General features: G+C 42.2%; 1 protein-coding gene and 2 pseudogenes across 1 annotated transcript; all 3 read right to left on the minus strand.

Annotated features, from left to right (window-relative positions):
• Nucleotides 1-600: 600 nt before the first annotated feature.
• On the minus strand, nt 601-14,638 carry LOC111976609 (E3 ubiquitin-protein ligase ARIH2). The gene is made up of 15 exons (XM_024005571.2): nt 14,498-14,638; nt 10,535-10,999; nt 10,076-10,143; nt 9,880-9,952; nt 9,511-9,652; nt 9,088-9,209; nt 8,662-8,771; nt 8,355-8,472; nt 8,204-8,254; nt 7,438-7,459; nt 7,126-7,277; nt 3,304-3,447; nt 3,007-3,075; nt 1,267-1,383; nt 601-1,063 (listed from the first exon to the last, which is right to left on the minus strand). Exons 2-15 carry the CDS (start codon nt 10,793-10,795, stop codon nt 992-994), a joined length of 1,521 nt encoding a protein of 506 aa, XP_023861339.1. The 5' UTR covers nt 10,796-10,999; nt 14,498-14,638; the 3' UTR covers nt 601-991.
• An 849-nt stretch (nt 14,639-15,487) lies between these two features.
• On the minus strand, nt 15,488-16,932 carry LOC111977106 (DNA repair protein complementing XP-C cells-like; annotated as a pseudogene).
• Nucleotides 16,933-16,962: 30 nt separating this feature from the next.
• On the minus strand, nt 16,963-18,294 carry LOC139029079 (DNA repair protein complementing XP-C cells homolog; annotated as a pseudogene).
• Between the last annotated feature and the right edge of the window lie 2,066 nt (nt 18,295-20,360).

The raw sequence follows: 20,360 nt of genomic DNA on the forward strand, positions 1-20,360 counted from the left end.
GACCACCTATTTTCCGTCACGACAAATATATCCCCCCCAACCTGAGTCCTGCGTCATTTCCGGCACCGGGCCTAACTCCGCCCTAAAATCTTGCAGTTCATCAAGTGTACTCGAGAGGGCGCGGTGAATTATGTCACCTTGTGAACGTCCCTATTGAAGTTTTATGGACCTCCCACTATAAAGTGGCATGCACACGTAAAATGACAGAGGGCATTAGACCAGTTATATCTGGCATATGATGCTGCCTATATTTGGACACAGCAGACTGATCAGAATAAGCAGTGACTATGCTGAAGCTCTTGTTAAGAGGCTGTGTCGAAATGAATGCATTGTGGAGGCCTACTGTTTGTGTTGGAAGGTCAGAGGGTGTCGGAACTTTTTAACACGTCTGAAGTGTTGAGTATATGATCTGTAATCTGAGCAAAATTAGTCCTAAAGTTAAGATTCTCTGAGAGTAAGGGTTTTCAGCAAAAGTTTGCAGTCAACCCATAGACAACCACACCACTGCTGGTGAACCTAGCCTGGGTGCCAGTGTGTTTCTGCTCTCTTGCAATCTCTTACAGGCATTGGTGTGTGATAATTAATACACAAGAAACAAAATTGTTTTAAAAACTCAGTAACTATTTCTGTATTAATGTACAACCGTTGAAAATTACAGCATTTTTAAAATTTTCCATTTCTTAAACAATCTAACGATCAACAGCCATTTCCAGAAAAAGGTGAACAATGTGAGAAGAAAAAAGTAGAAGGATGGTGGGACCGCGTGGGAGGCAAATTAAGAATGTTTTATTTTGTGTACGTGTGTGTGTGTGTGCGCGATCATGCGCATGCTTTCTCATTTCATGGTGTAGTGTGTATGAATGTGGCGTTGTTGACAGATCTAAATGGGGGGGACCGTGCCATTCTGAGACCCTGTAGCAGACAAATAGAGCACTTAATGAGGGAGGGATGAAGGAGGGAGCTGCTGGTGCTTTGCAGAAGGATGGTAACTTCAGGTGTCGTGAAAATCCTTCAGCAGCGTGCGTCTCCTCTGCTCAGCAATGTGCATCTGATTCTCCAGATCCTGAGAGAAACAGGGTCATGAATGACTTATGAAGGAGTTAAATTCTTCACACAAGGGTCTAATAAACTAATACACTGCAACATTTTTTTGGTCCTTCTGATTTCCCAAGACATGCCAATACCCCTCAACTCCCCTGTGCTCCCAGCCAATGCAAGTCCCAATCTGGAAACCTCTATATCCCCACAAACCCCCCTCTTTCTTACCCCTCGGTCATTGGCGCTCAACTCCCCCTCACTCCCTCTCTCGTAGGTGTCTGCTCGCTCCACCTTCCAAGACAGGTTCTCAATCTCTGCCTCAAGCTGGGCCTGCTGGTACTCAAACTGAATAGGATAGAAAAACACATTCATTTCAGACAGCATGTTTGATATGTCATAACATCAGCAACTAGCGGCACCCTGTCCGTTAATTTATGGATCTGATCAATTCAATTTCATCTTTGTGGACTGCAACCATCACAGAATCGTTCACTCAATAACTCCCCTGCAAAGCACAAATTCATACTGCTAATAAGCCATTATTTTGCTCACTGCTAAATGTCATCCTGTGTGTGTAATCCTGAAAATGTGGTTACAAATTTAAGTAGGTGTACAGAGCCGTGGCGGAGTGGTAACTCTCCCAGCACATATGTGACTCCGCCAGAGACAAGTTGACCCTYGTTTTCTCCCCTCTTTACCTCTGTATCCCCTTGTAATTTATAATCTTTCTAAATAAAAGCTTTAAAAATGTGAGTGGAATTCCCCTCTTTTTTCTTTCTTTTTAAAAATTAAACCCCCTTTTCTCCCCAATTTGTGGTATCCAATTGCTAGTAATTACTATCTTGTCTCATCGCTACAACTCCCGTACGGGCTCGGGAGAGATGAATGTCGAAAGCCATGCGTCCTCCGAAACACAACCCAACCAAGCCGCACTGCTTCTTAACACAGCACGCCTCCAACCCGGAAGCCAGCCGCACCAATGTGTCGGAGGAAACACCGTGCACCTGGCTCCCTTGGTTAGCGCGCACTGCGCCCGGCCCGCCACAGGAGTCGCTGGTGCGCGATGAGACAAGGATATCCCTACCGGCCAAACCCTACCGGCGAACCCAGAGTCTCTGGTGGCGCAGCTAGCGCTGCGATGCAGTGCCCTAGACCACTGCGCCACCCGGGAGGCCTGAATTCCCCTCTTAAAGCAATTATGTCCATGTAAATAATTAGAATACTTAATACTTTTGAATTCCCAGGTGGCACCTTGTGTGACCATAAGTCTATGCGGCCAGGCGCAGTAAAATCATTTGGTTGCAAAGGTTACTGGCCTGCCCTACACAATAYAAATACTATTGTGATGAATAAATGCCTTGGTTCACTATTGTGATGCATAATGCTGCATTCAAGTGCTATCGGAAACTCGGAACCTCCGAGTTCAAATGAATGTAAATTTGCATAGAGCGTCCTATTGGTTGGTTCTGGTACATAAGTGGGAAACAGTTTGTTTCCACAACGAGCTTCCAAGTCAAATTTCTGAGTTTCTTAGTTCCGACTAGCAACTGAACGCAGCACAATTGCAATGGTAATTTGGAATGTTCAGTCAATGAGTATTATGGGTAATGTAGTCATTCTACAGTTTCCAAATTGGCCTACAATTGCCTACATCATATGCATTGTGACAGCACGATCTCCCACAGCAACGAACATTCTGAAAACACAAAAACCGGGAAAATAAACAAAAATACAAAACACAGCGGAATATAAAATGGCCAGTAGCATGTAACAGGACGACGTGCTCCCCCCCCCCCCCCCTTATAAATCAGTGCTAAATTGTAAGGGGAGATCCCCCCCGCAGTTAAGTGGCATTAAGGTATTATAATATAGATAATTAGCATTTGACTAGATATATTTAATATAGTTTAGTAAGCCTTTGTTAGCTTATACTACTGACACACACACAGAACAAGACAGGATTCTCACCAGTTTTTTGCGAGGACCAGACTCCATGTAGTAGGCGTAGGGGTAAGTATACTGCAGTGTGTAGCGACACTGTGGGACAAACAGATAAGAGATAAGCAAGACTTGCTATTGGTTTAAGCACAGTGTAGTAGGTCAAATAAGTACCCAGATACTCCTTTCACACCATAATGCCAAACTGAACCAAACTGTGCTGCCTCAGTTACATACTAATTTGTAGTGTGAAAAGCCCTATACATTCCCGTGTTAATGTGTGTGTTTTTTCCTTTGTGTGTGACAGGCAGGCAGGGGCAGTAATACCTTGGCCAGCAGCTTGGCAGCGTTCTGCAGGTACTGCCAGTCTATCCAGGTGCCCAGGTTGTTCATCACCCGCTCTTGGATCTTCTCCTGGATCCGCTGGTATGTCTGAGCCTCCAGCTGGAGACTCTTATTGTGGTTCTCCCACTAAAGAGACAAACACACAGTCACAGTCTGGACTGGAGAAACAGTAAGAAAACATGACAATGTAATAAAATAAAACACGACATACCTTCAAGAAAGTCACATACTTATTAGAGGTCGACCGATTATGATTTTTCAACGCCGATACCGATTATTGGAGGACAAAAAAAGCCGATACCAATTAATCGGACGATTTATAAAAATGTTATATACACTGCTCAAAAAAATAAAGGGAACACTTAAACAACACAATGTAACTCCAAGTCAATCACACTTCTGTGAAATCAAACTGTCCACTTAGGAAGCAACACTGATTGACAATACATTTCACATGCTGTTGTGCAAATGGAATAGACAACAGGTGGAAATTATAGGCAATTAGCAAGACACCCCCAATAAAGGAGTGGTTCTGCAGGTGGTGACCACAGACCACTTCTCAGTTCCTATGCTTCCTGGCTGATGTTTTGGTCACTTTTGAATGCTGGCGGTGCTTTCACTCTAGTGGTAGCATGAGACGGAGTCTACAACCCACACAAGTGGCTCAGGTAGTGCAGCTCATCCAGGATGGCACATCAATGCAAGCTGTGGCAAGAAGGTTTGCTGTGTCTGTCAGCGTAGTGTCCAGAGCATGGAGTCGCTACCAGGAGACAGGCCAGTACATCAGGAGACGTGGAGGAGGCCGTAGGAGGGCAACAACCCAGCAGCAGGACCGCTACCTCCGCCTTTGTGCAAGGAGGAGCACTGCCAGAGCCCTGCAAAATGACCTCCAGCAGGCCACAAATGTGCATGTGTCTGCTCAAACGGTCAGAAACAGACTCCATGAGGGTGGTATGATGGCCCGACATCCACAGGTGGGGGTTGTGCCTGTCTCTTATACACATCTAGATGTGTATAAGAGAACGTGACAGAGTCTGGAGACGCCGTGGAGAACGTTCTGCTGCCTGTAACATCCTCCAGCATGACCGGTTTGGTGGTGGGTCAGTCATGGTGTGGGGTGGCATTTCTTTGGGGGGCCGCACAGCCCTCCATGTGCTCGCCAGAGGTAGCCTGACTGCCATTAGGTACCGAGATGAGATCCTCAGACCCCTTGAGACCATATGCTGGTGCGGTTGGCCCTGGGTTCCTCCTAATGCTAGACAATGCTAGACCTCATGTGGCTGGAGTGTGTCAGCAGTTCCTGCAAGAGGAAGGCATTGATGCTATGGACTGGCCCGCCCGTTCCCCAGACCTGAATCCAATTGAGCACATCTGGGACATCATGTCTCGCTCCATCCACCAACGCCACGTTGCACCACAGACTGTCCAGGAGTTGGCGGATGCTTTAGTCCAGGTCTGGGAGGAGATCCCTCAGGAGACCATCCGCCACCTCATCAGGAGCATGCCCAGGCGTTGTAGGGAGGTCATACAGGCACGTGGAGGCCACACACACTACCGAGCCTCATTTTGACTTGTTTTAAGGACATTACATCAAAGTTGGATCAGCCTGTAGTGTGGTTTTCCACTTTAATTTTGAGTGTGACTCCAAATCCAGACCTCCATGGGTTGATAAATTTGATTTCCATTGATCATTTGTGTGTGATTTTGTTGTCAGCACATTCAACTATGTAAAGAAAAAAGTATTTAATAAGAATATTTCATTCATTCAGATCTAGGATGTGTTATTTTAGTGTTCCCTTTATTTTTTTGAGCAGTGTATATCATACACACACATTTTTGTAATAATGACAACTGCAACAATACTGAATGAACACTTATTTTAACTTAATATAATACATAAATACACACACAGCTCTGAAGTGACAATGATACTGAAGAGTCTGCTTAGGAGACAAATACTCTCAACTGTTTGAATAAAAATAGAGTTTAAGTTACCTGTGATGAATGTTGAAAACAAAAACTGTCATTTCTATATGCAGGAAATACTATTTTAATAATGGGCATGGTAAGAATTGACGACCAAAGTGCGAGTCATAATTCCCATGACACCTTCTAGCAAAATCTGAAAAGCGGTTCCTTCATTTATTCCATAGGATATTTTTAGATTCACTTAAAATAAGGTCTGTGTTTCGTGTAGGCTTACACCACCTTGCCAATTTTATAACTGTGTAGATATCCATAGGACAAGGTAACTCTGATCAATATTGGCTAAATATAAGCGAAGATCATTTTTTTTGTAGAGTGGACTTATGAAAATATGTTGACAAACGTTACCTTATCCTAGTGAGATTTACACAGGTATCAAAACGTCGAGGCGGTTTAAGCCTGCACGAAACACAGACCTTATTTGAAGTAGATCAAGACATTCTCTATGGAAGACATGAACGGTAAAATAACGAAGGAATCCCTGTCAAGTTCAGCCGCAAGTTATTACAGGAATTATAACGCGTCGACTATTTCTCTCTAAACCATATACCTTTGACTAATCCGGAAACTATCACCTCGACAACAAAACGTTTATTCCGTTCCGTATTTTATCTAACGGGTGGCATCCATGAGTCTAAATATTCCTGTTACATTGCACAACCTTCAATGTTGTCATAATTACGTAAAACTCTGGCAAATTAGTTCGCAAAGAGCCAGGCGGCCCAAACTGTTGCATATACCCTGACTCTGCGTGCAATGAACGCAAGAGAAATGACACAATTTCACCTGGTTAATATTGCCTGCTAACCTGGATTTCTTTTAGCTAAATATGCAGGTTTAAAAATATATACTTGTGTATTGATTTTAAGAAAGGCATTGATGTTTATGGTTAAGTACACATTGGAGCAATGACAGTCATTGATTGATTGTTTTTTATAAGATAAGTTTAATGCTAGCTAGCAATTTACCTTAGCTTACTGCATTCGCAGCACAGGCAGGCTCCTCGTGGAGTGCAATGTAATCAGTGTTAGAGCATTGGACTAGTTAACTGTAAGGTTGCAAGATTGAATCCCTCGAGCTGACAAGGTTAAAAATCTGTCTTTCTGCCCCTGAACGATGCAGAACGTTCCTAGGCCGTCATTGAAAATAAGAATGTGTTCTTAACTGACTTGCCTAGTTAAATAAAGGTGTAAAAAAAATATATATAATAATAATAATAATAATAATAATAATAATTCGGCGCCCAAAAATACCGATTTCCGATTGTTATGAAAACTTGAAATCGGCCCCGATTAATCGGTCGACCTCTAATACTTATAGCATGTTCTGGGTGATTCTGAGAGGTATCTCAGTGTTAATTTGACATGATGTCATTGCTTGTAACATTCACAGATTTGTTTTTAACATGAGGTATTTCACATGTATGGGAGATTGAGTTCCCATGATCTAAAAGTACCTAGAAGTACAAGAGAATGTGAAGACTACTTCTGTGTAAGTATATGTGACTGAGGAACATGCATGTATATACTATCCTTGAAAGTGCACAGTATGTATTAATATAATATTTTATTCTAAATTATATGGCTCTGGTTGACATTACAGGTGCTGATGGTGGTGGCGCCAAGTACTAAACAAACCACAGGCCACCTGATTGACACAGTTACTCTGGACACGCAGTTATTTGATGTCGTTAATGTCATCTATTTACATTAAACAGCTTGATACTTCAGAAAGGTTAACTTAATTCCACATAATACTCAGTGTGAGCAGAAGTTTGACTGTCAGTGATAGTAGCATGTTTGTGTGTATGCATCTCACCCTCTCAAAGTAGAAGAGGTATTTCTTGAGGGCCTCTCTGGCCTGTGCCTGCTGGCTCTGGTTGACGATGTCTGGGTTCTCCTTGTAGCGACTGCACTCATAGTACTCACTGCCATGGGTCTTCCAGTCCCCCAGACACATCCAGCAGAAGTCTACACACACAGTGATGCTGACATTAGTGAAAAAAAACAATATGATATGAATGTCAAAATGGGTTACATATGGCTGGAGTCAGTTGAACTGACAAATGATGATCGGTAGAAAAGCTAATTAGGTGTAAAGCTGTAAGTAGCTGTATAATTGGATACATACCGTGTTTGCACTTGGAGCATTGCTGAAACAGACAGAGGAAATGCAACACCAGTCATCTAGCAGCTCTAACATTACATAGAATATCATTCAATGACTTTAGAATCAATTAGTATTTCAAAGTGTCAGGTCTGAATAAAGAAAGGAGCTAAAGCATTACTGAAATCTTCAGCTTATAGCCCAGCAAGAAAGCAGTAGGCAGTCTCTCTTAAGGGGAATTCTAATTGGGCAAATTGTATTTGAATAATTCTGATGTCATAAGATGGAGGTTGTCCTGCAGTTGTCTAGCTAGCTGTCTGATTCATTTAAAGCCTGATTAAATAGAGACAATATACATAAGATGGAGGTTGTCCTGCAGTTGTCTAGCTAGCTGTCTGATTCATTTAAAGCCTGATTAAATAGAGWCMRWWKACATAAGATGGAGGTTGTCCTGCAGTTGTCTAGCTAGCTGTCTGATTCATTTAAAGCCTGATTAAATAGAGACAATATACATAAGATGGAGGTTGTCCTGCAGTTGTCTAGCTAGCTGTCTGATTCATTTAAAGCCTGATTAAATAGAGACAATATACATAAGATGGAGGTTGTCCTGCAGTTGTCTAGCTAGCTGTCTGATTCATTTAAAGCCTGATTAAATAGAGACAATATAAAGAACATGTATAGTTTGAAATGACTTTAAAAGTGCCAGAGATTTAGAGAACACTAATACAAATGTCAATAAGCCCATAGTTGGCATAACCTTAAGATAATGCTGGATTCCATCCTCACTCACCATGTGATTGCAGCCTCCATTCTTCTCAATGCAGATATTGCACTTAGGACACTGAAAAATACACACTATTAAACATTATGTACAAAAGCAAAGGAAAATATTGGAAAATCACACAATTGCTTTAATTGTGTGTGTGTGTGTGCAGTCTTACATCTTTAGTGTGTGCACTGATGTAGTTGGCGGTCTCTGAATCATCTGCACATTTGGTTAGCCACCTTCGGATGGTTGGGCAGTCTGTTGGGGCGTGGTACATGATCCGGCATTTGAAACTGAGGGCGGGTGTAGAGAGAAACATTAAAAAGGGCATCTGCAGGGAGTCAATGATATGATCAGTGCATATGTTCATCTGACATGATGCATATTATTTGACACCTTGTGCATTAATCTCTGCGTAAGAGCTGTATGCGCGGGCATCTGTGCGTAAGAGTTGTATGCGCGAGCATCTGTGCGTGTCTCACCAGAAGACCTCATTGCAGCGGATGCACTGTACTCTGCGGGCCCGTGGCTCCTGCACTTGGATGACGATGGGGCAGTCTGCCCCTGGACACAGCTGCAGCTGGAAGTGGCTCTGAAGGAGGGAGAGACTGGGCCTTACCGGCAGTGCCTAGAAACTGACTGGGCCTTACTCACTGTTACAGACATGTTCAATAGGTAGAGAGCACTTGATAAACATAAACACACTAGCTAAATGACAGAAATGAAGACGTTGATTGTAAAAAATAATGATTAAAGCAGTGTATGCGGACAGTTTCCTGTCCAAGAACAAAAGGTGCAGTGAGAGACAAAGGCAAACTGGGAGAGACTAATAGAAAAAGGGCAGACTGAGTGGGAAGCACCAACAAGCRGCCAGACAGACCACCAGAGGGACACGCAAAGACTTGTACCTCCACATAGTCCCTGAAGAGGTAGCGTCTATATTTGTCCTTCAGCTCCTCACCAGGCAGCAGCGGGAGCACAAAGTCCTCTGGCATTTGGAGGGAACAATCCTGAGCCATACAGGAGATACCTGCACACACAGACAAACACACACATCATTTGAACGTTTGAAGATGATGCATACACACAGAGCATTAAAAAAATATGATCTGGGAGAAACACATGCATAACATTTATTWATTTATTACCAAAACATCTAAAGGTAAAAATACATCTGAATCTGATTGCACATAAAAGCTATCAAATACTGGTAAATAAATATCCCACCAGGGGTCCTCTTCAAAGCCTATCACATCACTCCCTTCAAAGGAAGAGCCAGCTCCTGATTTAACACTTTGACAGGTCGTATCATCCCTAGCAGTGCTGCTTACCCACTCCCATCCCATCTTTGACGAGTACAGTGCAATGCTGCTCCCAGCATGTTTTGCAGAAGGAGTGCTGGCAGGGCAGCGCGAGCAGGGCATCCCTCCGAACCAGCTGCAGACACACCCCACACTGGAGGGACTGAGGGGTCTGGAGACCCAGAAAACATTAAAACATACCAATATTACATACCAGTGATTCTCAAATAGTGGCCCAAGTGCCATATCTGGTCAGTGACCTTTTAGTTGGTGTTTAGTTCAGAACACCTACACAACTGGAACATTGAGTCGCCGTGCCTTTCCAGATACCACCTTTAACTTTACCCAAATACATTACAGACACACTCACTAAGACAAAAGAGCACTTTTAGTTCTTACAGGAACTGATCTGCAGGTGCTGCTGGGCTGGACCTGGGCCTCAGACAGCAACTGAGATGAGTTGGACTTGTATCTGAAAGGCAAAATAAAAATGAGGGCATCAGAAATAGAATTAGTACCAGTATATCACAATATTTGCTATGCATGTGTATGAATATATAAGTGAGTGAGTATGACAATGCATGTGTGCGTTTACCTGTCCAGTATTTGTGACACTTGCCAGTGAAAATGCACAAGGACCAGTTTGGCTACAGCAGGTAAAACCTGTCCAGAGAGGAGGGAGAGAGCAGCATGAGCATCAGGAGAAGGCAGCGTATCAATACAGCTGTTCCCAGCAGGCTGCACACCCTCATCTTCAACTATTTTCATTTACATACTTCTTCAAACTGATAAATACCGAGACGACAAGGAACTCCTATACCTAGATATCATGTCTATCATATCTTGCCACTGATATGGGCAGATTTTCAGWTCCCCATTTAATTTGGGCTAAAGCACACCCGTTCTGATGCGAATGAATCATGCATGCCCACTAACCTAGGGTCAGATATTTTCACACCTCTAATTGTTATGGTTACAATTGAAGGAATGGTAATCTGATCCTAGATCTGTGGTTAATGGTAACAACTACCCCACAGACAAGCTCAACACCAACCTTCAGGATGGCGGCGATACTGTTGACCTCCTTGCAGAGCACCTTCTGGATCTCACTGTAGGTGAGGCAGGTGAACTGGTACTCCTCTGGGTCAAACGAGTCAGCCCCCTGCTGCTCCATGTCTCCGGCCACGCCGTCGTAGTAGTCCACTATGTCCCCCTGGTCCTCATCGTCACCCCCGTCGTCATCCTCGTCCTCCGAGTTGACCCCGAAGTCATCCTCATTGCTGTCAGAGGCCTGGCTGTTCATGTCCACAGACATTCCCCGGCAGAGCCTCTCTCTCTCTGGGACTGACTGACAGCTCTCCGGCCGTCAGCGCCACCGGGGGAACTACAGCTCCCAGAGAACAAGGTTCCACAGACTAGCCCGACACCACTCAGCAGCAACGGAAGAAGCAGAAGAAGTTACACTCCCCGTCTTTCATGAGGAACCAACGAGGTGGATGGTCTGAGAGGACACAAAGAACTGTAGAAAAGGAGGGAGGGATGAAAGGGGAAAAATATAATGGGTTAGCTGTTGCAAAAAAAACAGATAATGGTTGAGTGTTACTTTAAAAGAGATTTATAAGGAAATCAAGTTCCATGATCTAGAAGAACTGGGTCAGGGAGGAGAGATGGCTTGCCAGGCATGGTGTTCATTCATCTAAATCTTCTGTACTTAGATTAATGTAACTTGTACTCCAGTCAAGTTCTCTCTCTGCACAAGACAGAGCAGTCTGCACTAATACCCAGCCACTGAGTAGAGATCTGGTAAAACTTCTCTCCAACCAAAGCTTCAGATATACTCTTCAGATCTTCCATTACCCCTAGCACTTTCTTTTAGTTGTACTGTACACTAGACAAACAGTAAGTAAACACGTGTGGGATACAAAGCATGAGTAACAGCTTAATGCAGCAGTTTAAACGATTAGCTACATGACAATGTTTTACAGTACAGACAAGTTGGTAGGACAGTAAACATGAGCAGCTGCACGACAGAGTCCAGCTAGCCATAATAATCAAAAACAGGATTATTTAGCCAACTAATTAATGACTTGCAATCTCAAAAGCACCTTGATGAAGTTGGCGGTGTTGTGATTGTAGGTTTCTCTCAGATATCTGATCCTGTCCTACAGGTTGTGATGCACGTATGCAGCATTAACATGAAGCCATAAGATCACCACAGTGGGCAGCCAGGAGTTGTAATATGTGACTTGCAAAATCGACCTGGCCCCAGGTCAGTGCCAGACGCTTGTTTGCATTCCCTCCACGCTATAAATAGGCACTTATGCAGGGTGACATTCGTAACTTTACATACACTCCCTAAACTTAATTTGGCTCTATACTACAGATTTTGGATTTAAGATAAAATGTTTTAAATGAGGCGACAGTACAGAATGTCACCTTTTATTTGAGGGTATTTTCAAACAGATGTTTTCCTGTTTAGAAATGAATGCCCTTTCATGTAAATAGTCCCCCCCAGATTTTAAGGTGTCATAAGTATTTGAACAAATTTACTACATTTAGTCAAAAGTTTAGTATTTGGTCCCATATCCCTAACAAGCAATGACTAAAAATCAAGCTTGTGACTCTTCTACCAACTTGTTGAATGGATTTGCAGTTTCTTTAGTTGCGTTTTGGATTATGTTGTGCCCAATAGAAATGAATGGTAAATAATGTAGTGTCACCTTTATCGTAAATAAAAATATTACTTGTTTCTGAACACTTCTACATTAATGTTGATGCCTCCATGATCTACCATTAATTTCTATTGGGCACAACATAATGTTAAACAACCAAAACTAAACGCATCCAACAAGTTTCTAGTCACAAGCTTGATGTAGTCATTGCGTTCTAGGAATATGGGTCCAAATACTAAACTTCCAACTAAATGTAACTAGAGGAGTGTAGATTATATAAATTACTGATATAATTGAAACATTATTTAAAAATTATGTTAAACAATATGAAAATAAATTACAGATGAAAGTTTCAATCAGGGTCCATATCATTTGGATCAAAATAAAACATAATACCAGAGTCTTTCAAATTAACATTAATAGTGGTTTCTTTTAAAATCTTCAAACTCACTCCAATATCTTCTGACATAAGAACAGTCCCAAAATAAATGGTCAAGAGTCTCTGGGTCACAACCACAAAATACACATTTGTTATCAATAGCTATCGTGAATCTGTGTATAATAAAAGGTCTTTACARGGTAGATTMTATGAATGAGTTTGTATGATACTTCTTTCACCTTATTAGAAATACAATATTTGCCAGACAACAACGAGACTGTCCCARTTCACTTGTCCTAGGGCTGCATTCCAGTATATTCTAGCAGAGGGAATAAGGGAAAGGGGGATACCTAGTCAGTTGTACTAACGGAATGCATACAACTGAAATGTRTCTTCTGCATTTAACCCAACCCCTCTGAATCAGAGGTGCGGGGGGCTGCCATACAATAGTAACATCTTAGAGTTTTCATACATACATACATGTATGTATATTATTACATTTATAATGTMAATTCTTTCTATCTGAATTGAGGCTTCAAAATCCTCAACAGTTGCACTTGGAGTACTGTTATATTTCCCTAAAAGAAGAAAAGCACCATTAGGGACAGCTCTTACAACTATTTGATACTCCTCAAGAGTGAATGTAACATTATGTATTTATGAATTCTGGATAATCATATAGTTGTCCATCATTATTCAACAATTGTTTAACCCAACACTGTTGTCAAACCAGTTCTGGAAACACACTTATTTTTGTATTTTATTTCTTTATTATTCCAGAAAGTACAGTACCAGTCAAAAGTTTGGACACACCTACTCAGTCAAGGGTTTCTTTATTGTTACTATTTACTACATTGTAAAATAATAGTGAAGACATCCAAACTATAAAATAACACATATGAAATCATGTAGTAACCAAAAAGTGTTGGACAAATCTAAATATATTTTATAATTGAGATTCTTCAAAGTAGCCACCCTTTGCCTTGACAGCTTTGCACACTCTTGGCATTCTCTCACCCAGCTACATGAGATCAACCGACCTCTACCAAATTGAGATGGTTTGGACTGCAGAGTGAAGGAAAAGCAGCCAACAAGTACTCAGCATATTGGGGAACTCCTTCAAGACCATTGGAAAWGCATTCCAGGTGAAGCTGGTTGAGAGAATGCCAAGAGTGTGCAAAGCTGTCAAGGCAAAGGGTGGCTACTTTGAAGAACCTAAAATATAATGATTTGTTTAACACTTTTTTGGTTACTACATGATTCCACATGTGTAATTTCCTAGTTTGTCTTCACTATTATTCTACAATGTAGAAAATAGTAAAAATAAAGAAACTMTGGAATGAGTAAAATGTGTCCAAACTTTTGACTGGTACTGTATATCTATGTGGGGGAAAGTTGATTCCAAGTTAGAAGTACTTAGTTAGAAAGCTTAATAGGGATCTTACCCACATCACCGTTGCATTTGAGTAAAATATCTAGACCACCAATCTGTTGGAATATTTAATTAGGGATTATATTCTAAATGCAATCCTTATTTCTTAAATAGTTTCGTATCCATTTGATTTTAAAGATTATATTAGAGGTTTTTTCAACCCTCCCTCACTTGGGGTGCTAACGTTACATATTAACGTTAACGTTAGATAGCAATATAGTAATACACTGGAGGTTAACACAAAATCAGCTTTCCAACTCAATAGTTTAATAATCCATCAAATACGATATGCGAGACCTAGACATGGTAAAAATAAAAAAAAACAGCTGTGCCATTGTTCCAGCCTGGAATTATCCACAGCTGATAGCTAGCTTGTTAGCTTGCTAACGAGTCGCTGGAACYCATTCGCAACCGCCTCTCGCACTCTAGGCCGGAGATTGGCATATAAACAAGGCCATCTGGGGCTCGTTAACAAACTACTTCGCTTTATCGTTATCATATACCTTCCCACCAAGTACTGCTGTCTATACTTACCTTGCGGACTGCGTTGGGTCGCCTTGCAAATGAAGCCAAACCTGGCTTTACAAAACAGAACCAATTCTTGATCAGCACCCCAGGTTAAGCAGAAGACAGGAAGTACACGAATAWTCAGTTTACGCCACTTCCGTCTCGCCAGATATGACAACCATTGGACAGTTCCGTTCTTCAAGACTGGACCCAAATATAAATAGACTGTCTGACATTAGTTTCTGGTGAATTTACAAATTAATCTTCATTTAAATAATTTCCCCGTCTTTTAATACCAATACATTTTGCTAACAAGTAGGAGCAGTCCATTAAGACATTTTAAGAACTGTCTCTGGCTAGACTGCACTGCATGAACAAAAGTAATGCAATGTAAAAAAAATATATAGCCTACATGCAGAACACACTGTCATATGAGATCAGTCTGGTTTAAATAACTTCTGTCAGAAGTCAACAACACTCTTCCACTATTTTCTCTGAGTGGCTGGGAATATATTCCAAGCTCTGATGCCTTTGTAAAACTGAGGGTGCATTCTTGGCTGTGTGACTAAGTGGCGGTCCTTGGCTCATTATGGGAAGCCCTGACCGCCTGTGTAATCCTTGTCTCTGACTCTCAATCTCTGATTGGCTCCATTTATCATTTTAACACAGATAAAACTTACTGTTGCTATGATAATGATGATGATGAAATTGATCTTGTGGGCAACTTGATAACTTGAGTCAACACTTTCATTTGGGTCAAACCAATGTGTCCCAAGATATTTGCTATTCATTTCCATTCTTTTAATGCTCCATCAGTTGTAAAATAACAACAATACTGTGAAAAATTTTATTTTCATAAAATAATCTTTGAAAAATATTTTTGATACAGAAACATTATTTCTACCAATATAGAGTAGAGACAAACAACTGAGCTCCCCCATTTACGTGCCCGTACAAACATACACACATCAGCAGCTTATTTTTCTCTCTCTAGAGAGATAGGAGTGTAATGGGGGGGGGGGGGGTCCACCATCTGCAGCAGTACAGGTTTGAGTTTGTGCCAGGCTGTTTTGTAGGTCTTGGTCCACAGGGATTACAATGACCTATATCTCCTGTAAGACATCAGGAACCGAGAACCGAGTATCACGGAACACTAATGTCGTTATGACACCTGTCTGTCTGACCTACTTCTGGTCCCGTATTCATAGTGTCTTAAAGTAGGAGTGCTGATTTAGGATCTGGTCCTCCATGTCCATGTAATCTTATTCATTATGATCTAAAAGGCAAAACAGATTCTAGATCAGCACTGAAACAAATAGTGAATATTGGCTCTGATCCGTTCTGGAAACATGAAGAACACATACTTTCTCAAACGGGACCCTTTTCTCCCGTTTGGTCCCCCTGTGCCACTGTCCTGGGGCCAGGTCTGTGCCAGTGTGGCAGCAGCTGTGTTTGCCCACCCTCCTCGTCCCCCACCTCTTCAGACGACAGACCCTGTCCCCGTTCTGGCTCTTCAGTTGGTCCAGTCCTCCCCCGGCTGTTGGGCCTTTCTTCCCATAGCACCGCTGGAGTGTCTCCCTGATCAGCAGGGCCTTCTCTCTTTTCCTGCTTCTGGAAAACACACACAAGATACATGTGAATAAAATATGAGCAGCACTAACATAACAAACATTGTCTGTACTACACTGTAGTATATGTTTAAAAAAGACACCTCCATAAAGAGGATTAATTGCATAAAATATGCATTTAATTAAATACAACTGTACAATACGAGTGGCGGTTACAAAAGGTGAGCTTTGAGCTAATTGTGTTTTCACAAACACATTCAGACACACTATAACTCACCTCTTTCTACTATATCTCTGGATCTCTTGGTCTTCCACCCAAGCTGCTCTCAGGATCTCCTCATGCTCCTCACACACACACACAATGTAGCCATCCGTTCTAGAAAATAAACACACAGAAACATACTATGAAAAATCAGCATACATGTCAGAAACAAACAATTCCACAACCATACATATGCACATACAGTCACACAGACAAGGAGAAACATACTCAGCATGAAAGTAGCCACCATGGTGGAAGTCAAAGCCAGCGACAGCAGAGGCACAGTCCATGTCCAGCTTCTTAGCTACTCTTGAGGTTTGGCAGTTGAAGATGGACACAGCCGACTGGCAACATGCAGGGCTTGAACAGGAACATGTTGCCAAAGTCATTACRAGGCACCTGGAGAAAACAAACATACACCTAACTCAATGGTTAATACACTGTAATATACACAAAATTTTATTAGAGAGTAATCATACCCTGCCATCTACAGCTACTGGTGGCTGGTACTCCTCTGTCTGCCATTTACCAAGCAGGGGCAGGTCATCTTTGTCCTTCTGCTCTGATGTCATCCTGGCCTTCCGAGAGCGATTCGAACAACCTATCACCATCTCTGTCTCTCTATGTGTGTGTGTGTGTGTGTGTGGGGGGGGGGGGGGGGGGGTTGCTACGGTGTGCCCTAATGAATACGACCCTGCTCACCTTGTAGGGCTTCTCTCCTAGACGGAGGGTGCGTGCCTCCTTCAGCAATGTGTCTTTGGAGTGTAGTGCGTGAATACAGTCCCGGTGGATAACCCAGATGCAAATAAGTACTACTGTATTTCTAATTACTTTTCACAATCAAAAAATATACATTTGTTTTGGATACCAAATGCAATCTCTATGAACACCACAATAATATATTTACATTACCTCCAAAAAAATTACATAATTTCCATTAACTCTGCTTTGAAACAACTTTATCATTTTAAACAGCACTCTATCTAATTCTTTGCATTCAAAATCAGTTATGAAAAAATCCCTGTTATGTGTGCTGCTTACCTGGAGTAGACGGGGTCTCCCCTGGAGTACCCCAGGATTGCTGCTGGTGGTGTTAAAGAGCTTCATATCTCAGTAGTCTCTTCAGGGCGTACAGGGGGTGGTTTTTGAACTCTGCTATTGATGTGGGTAACGGCTTGTCCAGCAACTTCCCCTGGAGCTAGAGCAGAGAGAGGAGTGTATATGACAAGCTGTATAAATTAAAGTGTGTGGATGTGCGTCTCATTCTCACCTGTTTCCTCCTGGATGTCTCTCTCAGATTCGTCACTTCCCACCACTCCTTGTCCACCTAGCACTTTCTGGTGGAGGTCATTCAGGTGGGGTCGTACTTGCTGCCCAGATCCTTCATGTGACTGTCTCCGTCCACGGCTACCACGTTGGTCATGGGCTAGGTGGCCTGCTTGGAGAACAGTGGCGGCTGCCCCACCCACACACAACCAGCACCCAGTCTTCTCCAGGTAGACCTTTAACCACTCGTCTTCACCCTTCCCCACCTTCCTCCTGGCCGGCTTCATCCCCATCTCCCTCCCAATCCTCATCTCTTTCTTCTTGCCTCCACTACTTCTCTGTGGAGCTGAACTCTTGCCTCCTTTCCCTTTCTTGGCCCTGTTGGCTTTGGCTCCTCAGATGCCTCGCTGTCCTCCTCATTGGTCAGCTGTAACTCGTCCCGGTCACTGGGTCCCTCCTTTTCACTGCTCTCTTTCTAACTCACCTTCAAGGCTATGCTGCGGCACTTGGGAGTTACTGGGTTTCTGTCCCACTGACAAACCTGTCTCAGTCTCCCCTGACTTTCTTTTTTGCCTTCTTCCCTCCTCTCTTGCCCTTCCCCCCTAAGGTCTCTTGGTCCCTGGGGAGACCTTGGGCTCTGAGGGGATCTCTTTGGGAGGTTTATTCTGTAAGGGACTCTTTCCAGGCAGGCTACCTGAGGCTGCCTTGCTATGAGGAAGAGATTTGGATCAGATAAGGATACACACAGAGCCTGTGAACTATAACAAGGGTATACATACAACCGCAATGAACACAAGCACACTAATAAATAAAAGGTTTGTTCCACAAATTGGGTGCCTTTTGAGTAGTAACTTTTGATTCCACCTAATTTTATCATTAAGAGCACATATTCAACTTCATAAATAAATGTTTTCCCATCTCAAGAGGTTAAATTTAAAAAATCTATAGTATGTGCCTATTAAGTACCAAATAAATTAACGAGTTGACTATTTAACGATAAAACAGACATAAATCCCATTGGGACAGGGGGAATGGAAGATTGTTGTGTGCAACAGGGAGGGGAAATTGAAAGTAAGTTTCACCCAAAAAATTGAATCGTTAAAACATTTCTAGCCTGTCTATCTATGGGTAACACAGGGTTATTATGTTCGACCTGCTCATTTTCCCACAAAACATCAGAACATGGTAAAAAAAAAAAAAGAGTAGAAYCAGCTCACCTGCTTTTACACTATGATTTGACTATTAGATGTTTAAAAAATATTTTAAAAGGAATAGCTTCACCACATTAAAATGAGAGTTCAGTTCACGTAACAGGGTTGACCTTAAAATGAGGGACAGATGTAAATTAATCACTAATCACATTAAATAAATATTGATCTTGAGAAATGACTGTCAAAGCAACAAAATAACTATGGCTTTACAATAATGGCAACAACTTGGAGAAATGTTGGGATTAAGTGGGTTAAAMTCTTCCTAGATTCACAGAGGGTGCATGGAGAGACACATCAAAATGCGGGATTTTGGCACTTTAGCAAGTCTTTATTCATGTAAAAAATCTGATTTATTGAATACTCCATGTGGTCTATATTAAAGGGCACTTCATGTAATATAAAAGGCTTTTAAAATCCAATATTGGTGCACAATTTCTACTTAAAAATATCAAAAGGGATGCAAAATGCACTCATTTYGTAGAACGACCCAAAAGCCTTCAGTCAGGCTGTACCCTTGGCTGATGGGGGGGCTTCAGTGACAGGGGCTGCAGAGAGAGCAGCAGTCGACAAGAGCTGCAACAACCTAAGCACCAACAGAAACAGCTGGAGGAAACAGACACAAGCGCAGGGGTCAGAGGTCAAAGTTACATCATGCAGGTAAGACAAAGGAAACAGGCTTCAGTTGAGTACCATCAAGCCAAACTAATTTGGGCCTGATTTATGTCTAGAGAGAACAAGTCATACCATAAGAGCCCAAGTTGTTCAAAATAATATGGTCCTCCCTCACAAACATACTCCATTCGCAGTGAGAAAAAAAAATGCAACAGACGAACATGCACAAAAGTTTCTGCAAGGTGCCTTCAGTGTGCAGGATACATGTCACTTCCTGGTGGTCTTTAGCAGTGAGGCTGCCCAGCCTCCTCTCCAGCATGGCCTGTGGTCCAAGCCTCTCCTCACAGGGAAGATCTGGGTTCAGCATGAACATTTCCCCAAACCTGGAGAGAAGGATGACATCAAACAGGATAAAGTACAAAGACAACACATAGACTTAACAACATAGCTAGGTATGATTAAATGAGTCAGGTTTTAAGGGTAAACATAGTTCAGGAATAAGCAGAGAAATAGGTTTCCACACAGTTAAAGCATACAATCTGTGAAAACATGTATCTGACAGATGCTGGCCCATTAAAACGCATCAGTGACACATTTGAAACAGGAGTTATTGAAGTCATGCAGTCAGACTCAGAGAGATGCAATTGCAACATTATAAGTCTGCATTTTACATGTAACTGGTAGCCAAACATTTGATATGTTATGTTGTCAGTGTCACAATGTAGCCTAACTTAGCTAAATGGCAAGATATTTTTCCATGGATGTTTCCTATCAGTATTTCCTCAGTGTTAGCTAGCTAGCCGAGTGTTGTAACTAGTTGGCTAAATGTACCAATACCTTGGTCTTTTTTGGCTCTTAGTCCGCCACCTATGTATTTTGCAACCTGCTTCAGCTTCTTTGTATCGGTCTTTAATGGTGTGTCTGTAGATTCTTTACGCTTGGCAATGGTAACGGAGGCTGCCGAGGGGAGG

This window comes from Salvelinus sp. IW2-2015, linkage group LG17 (assembly GCF_002910315.2).
Source record: "Salvelinus sp. IW2-2015 linkage group LG17, ASM291031v2, whole genome shotgun sequence".
Taxonomy (NCBI): domain Eukaryota; kingdom Metazoa; phylum Chordata; class Actinopteri; order Salmoniformes; family Salmonidae; genus Salvelinus; species Salvelinus sp. IW2-2015.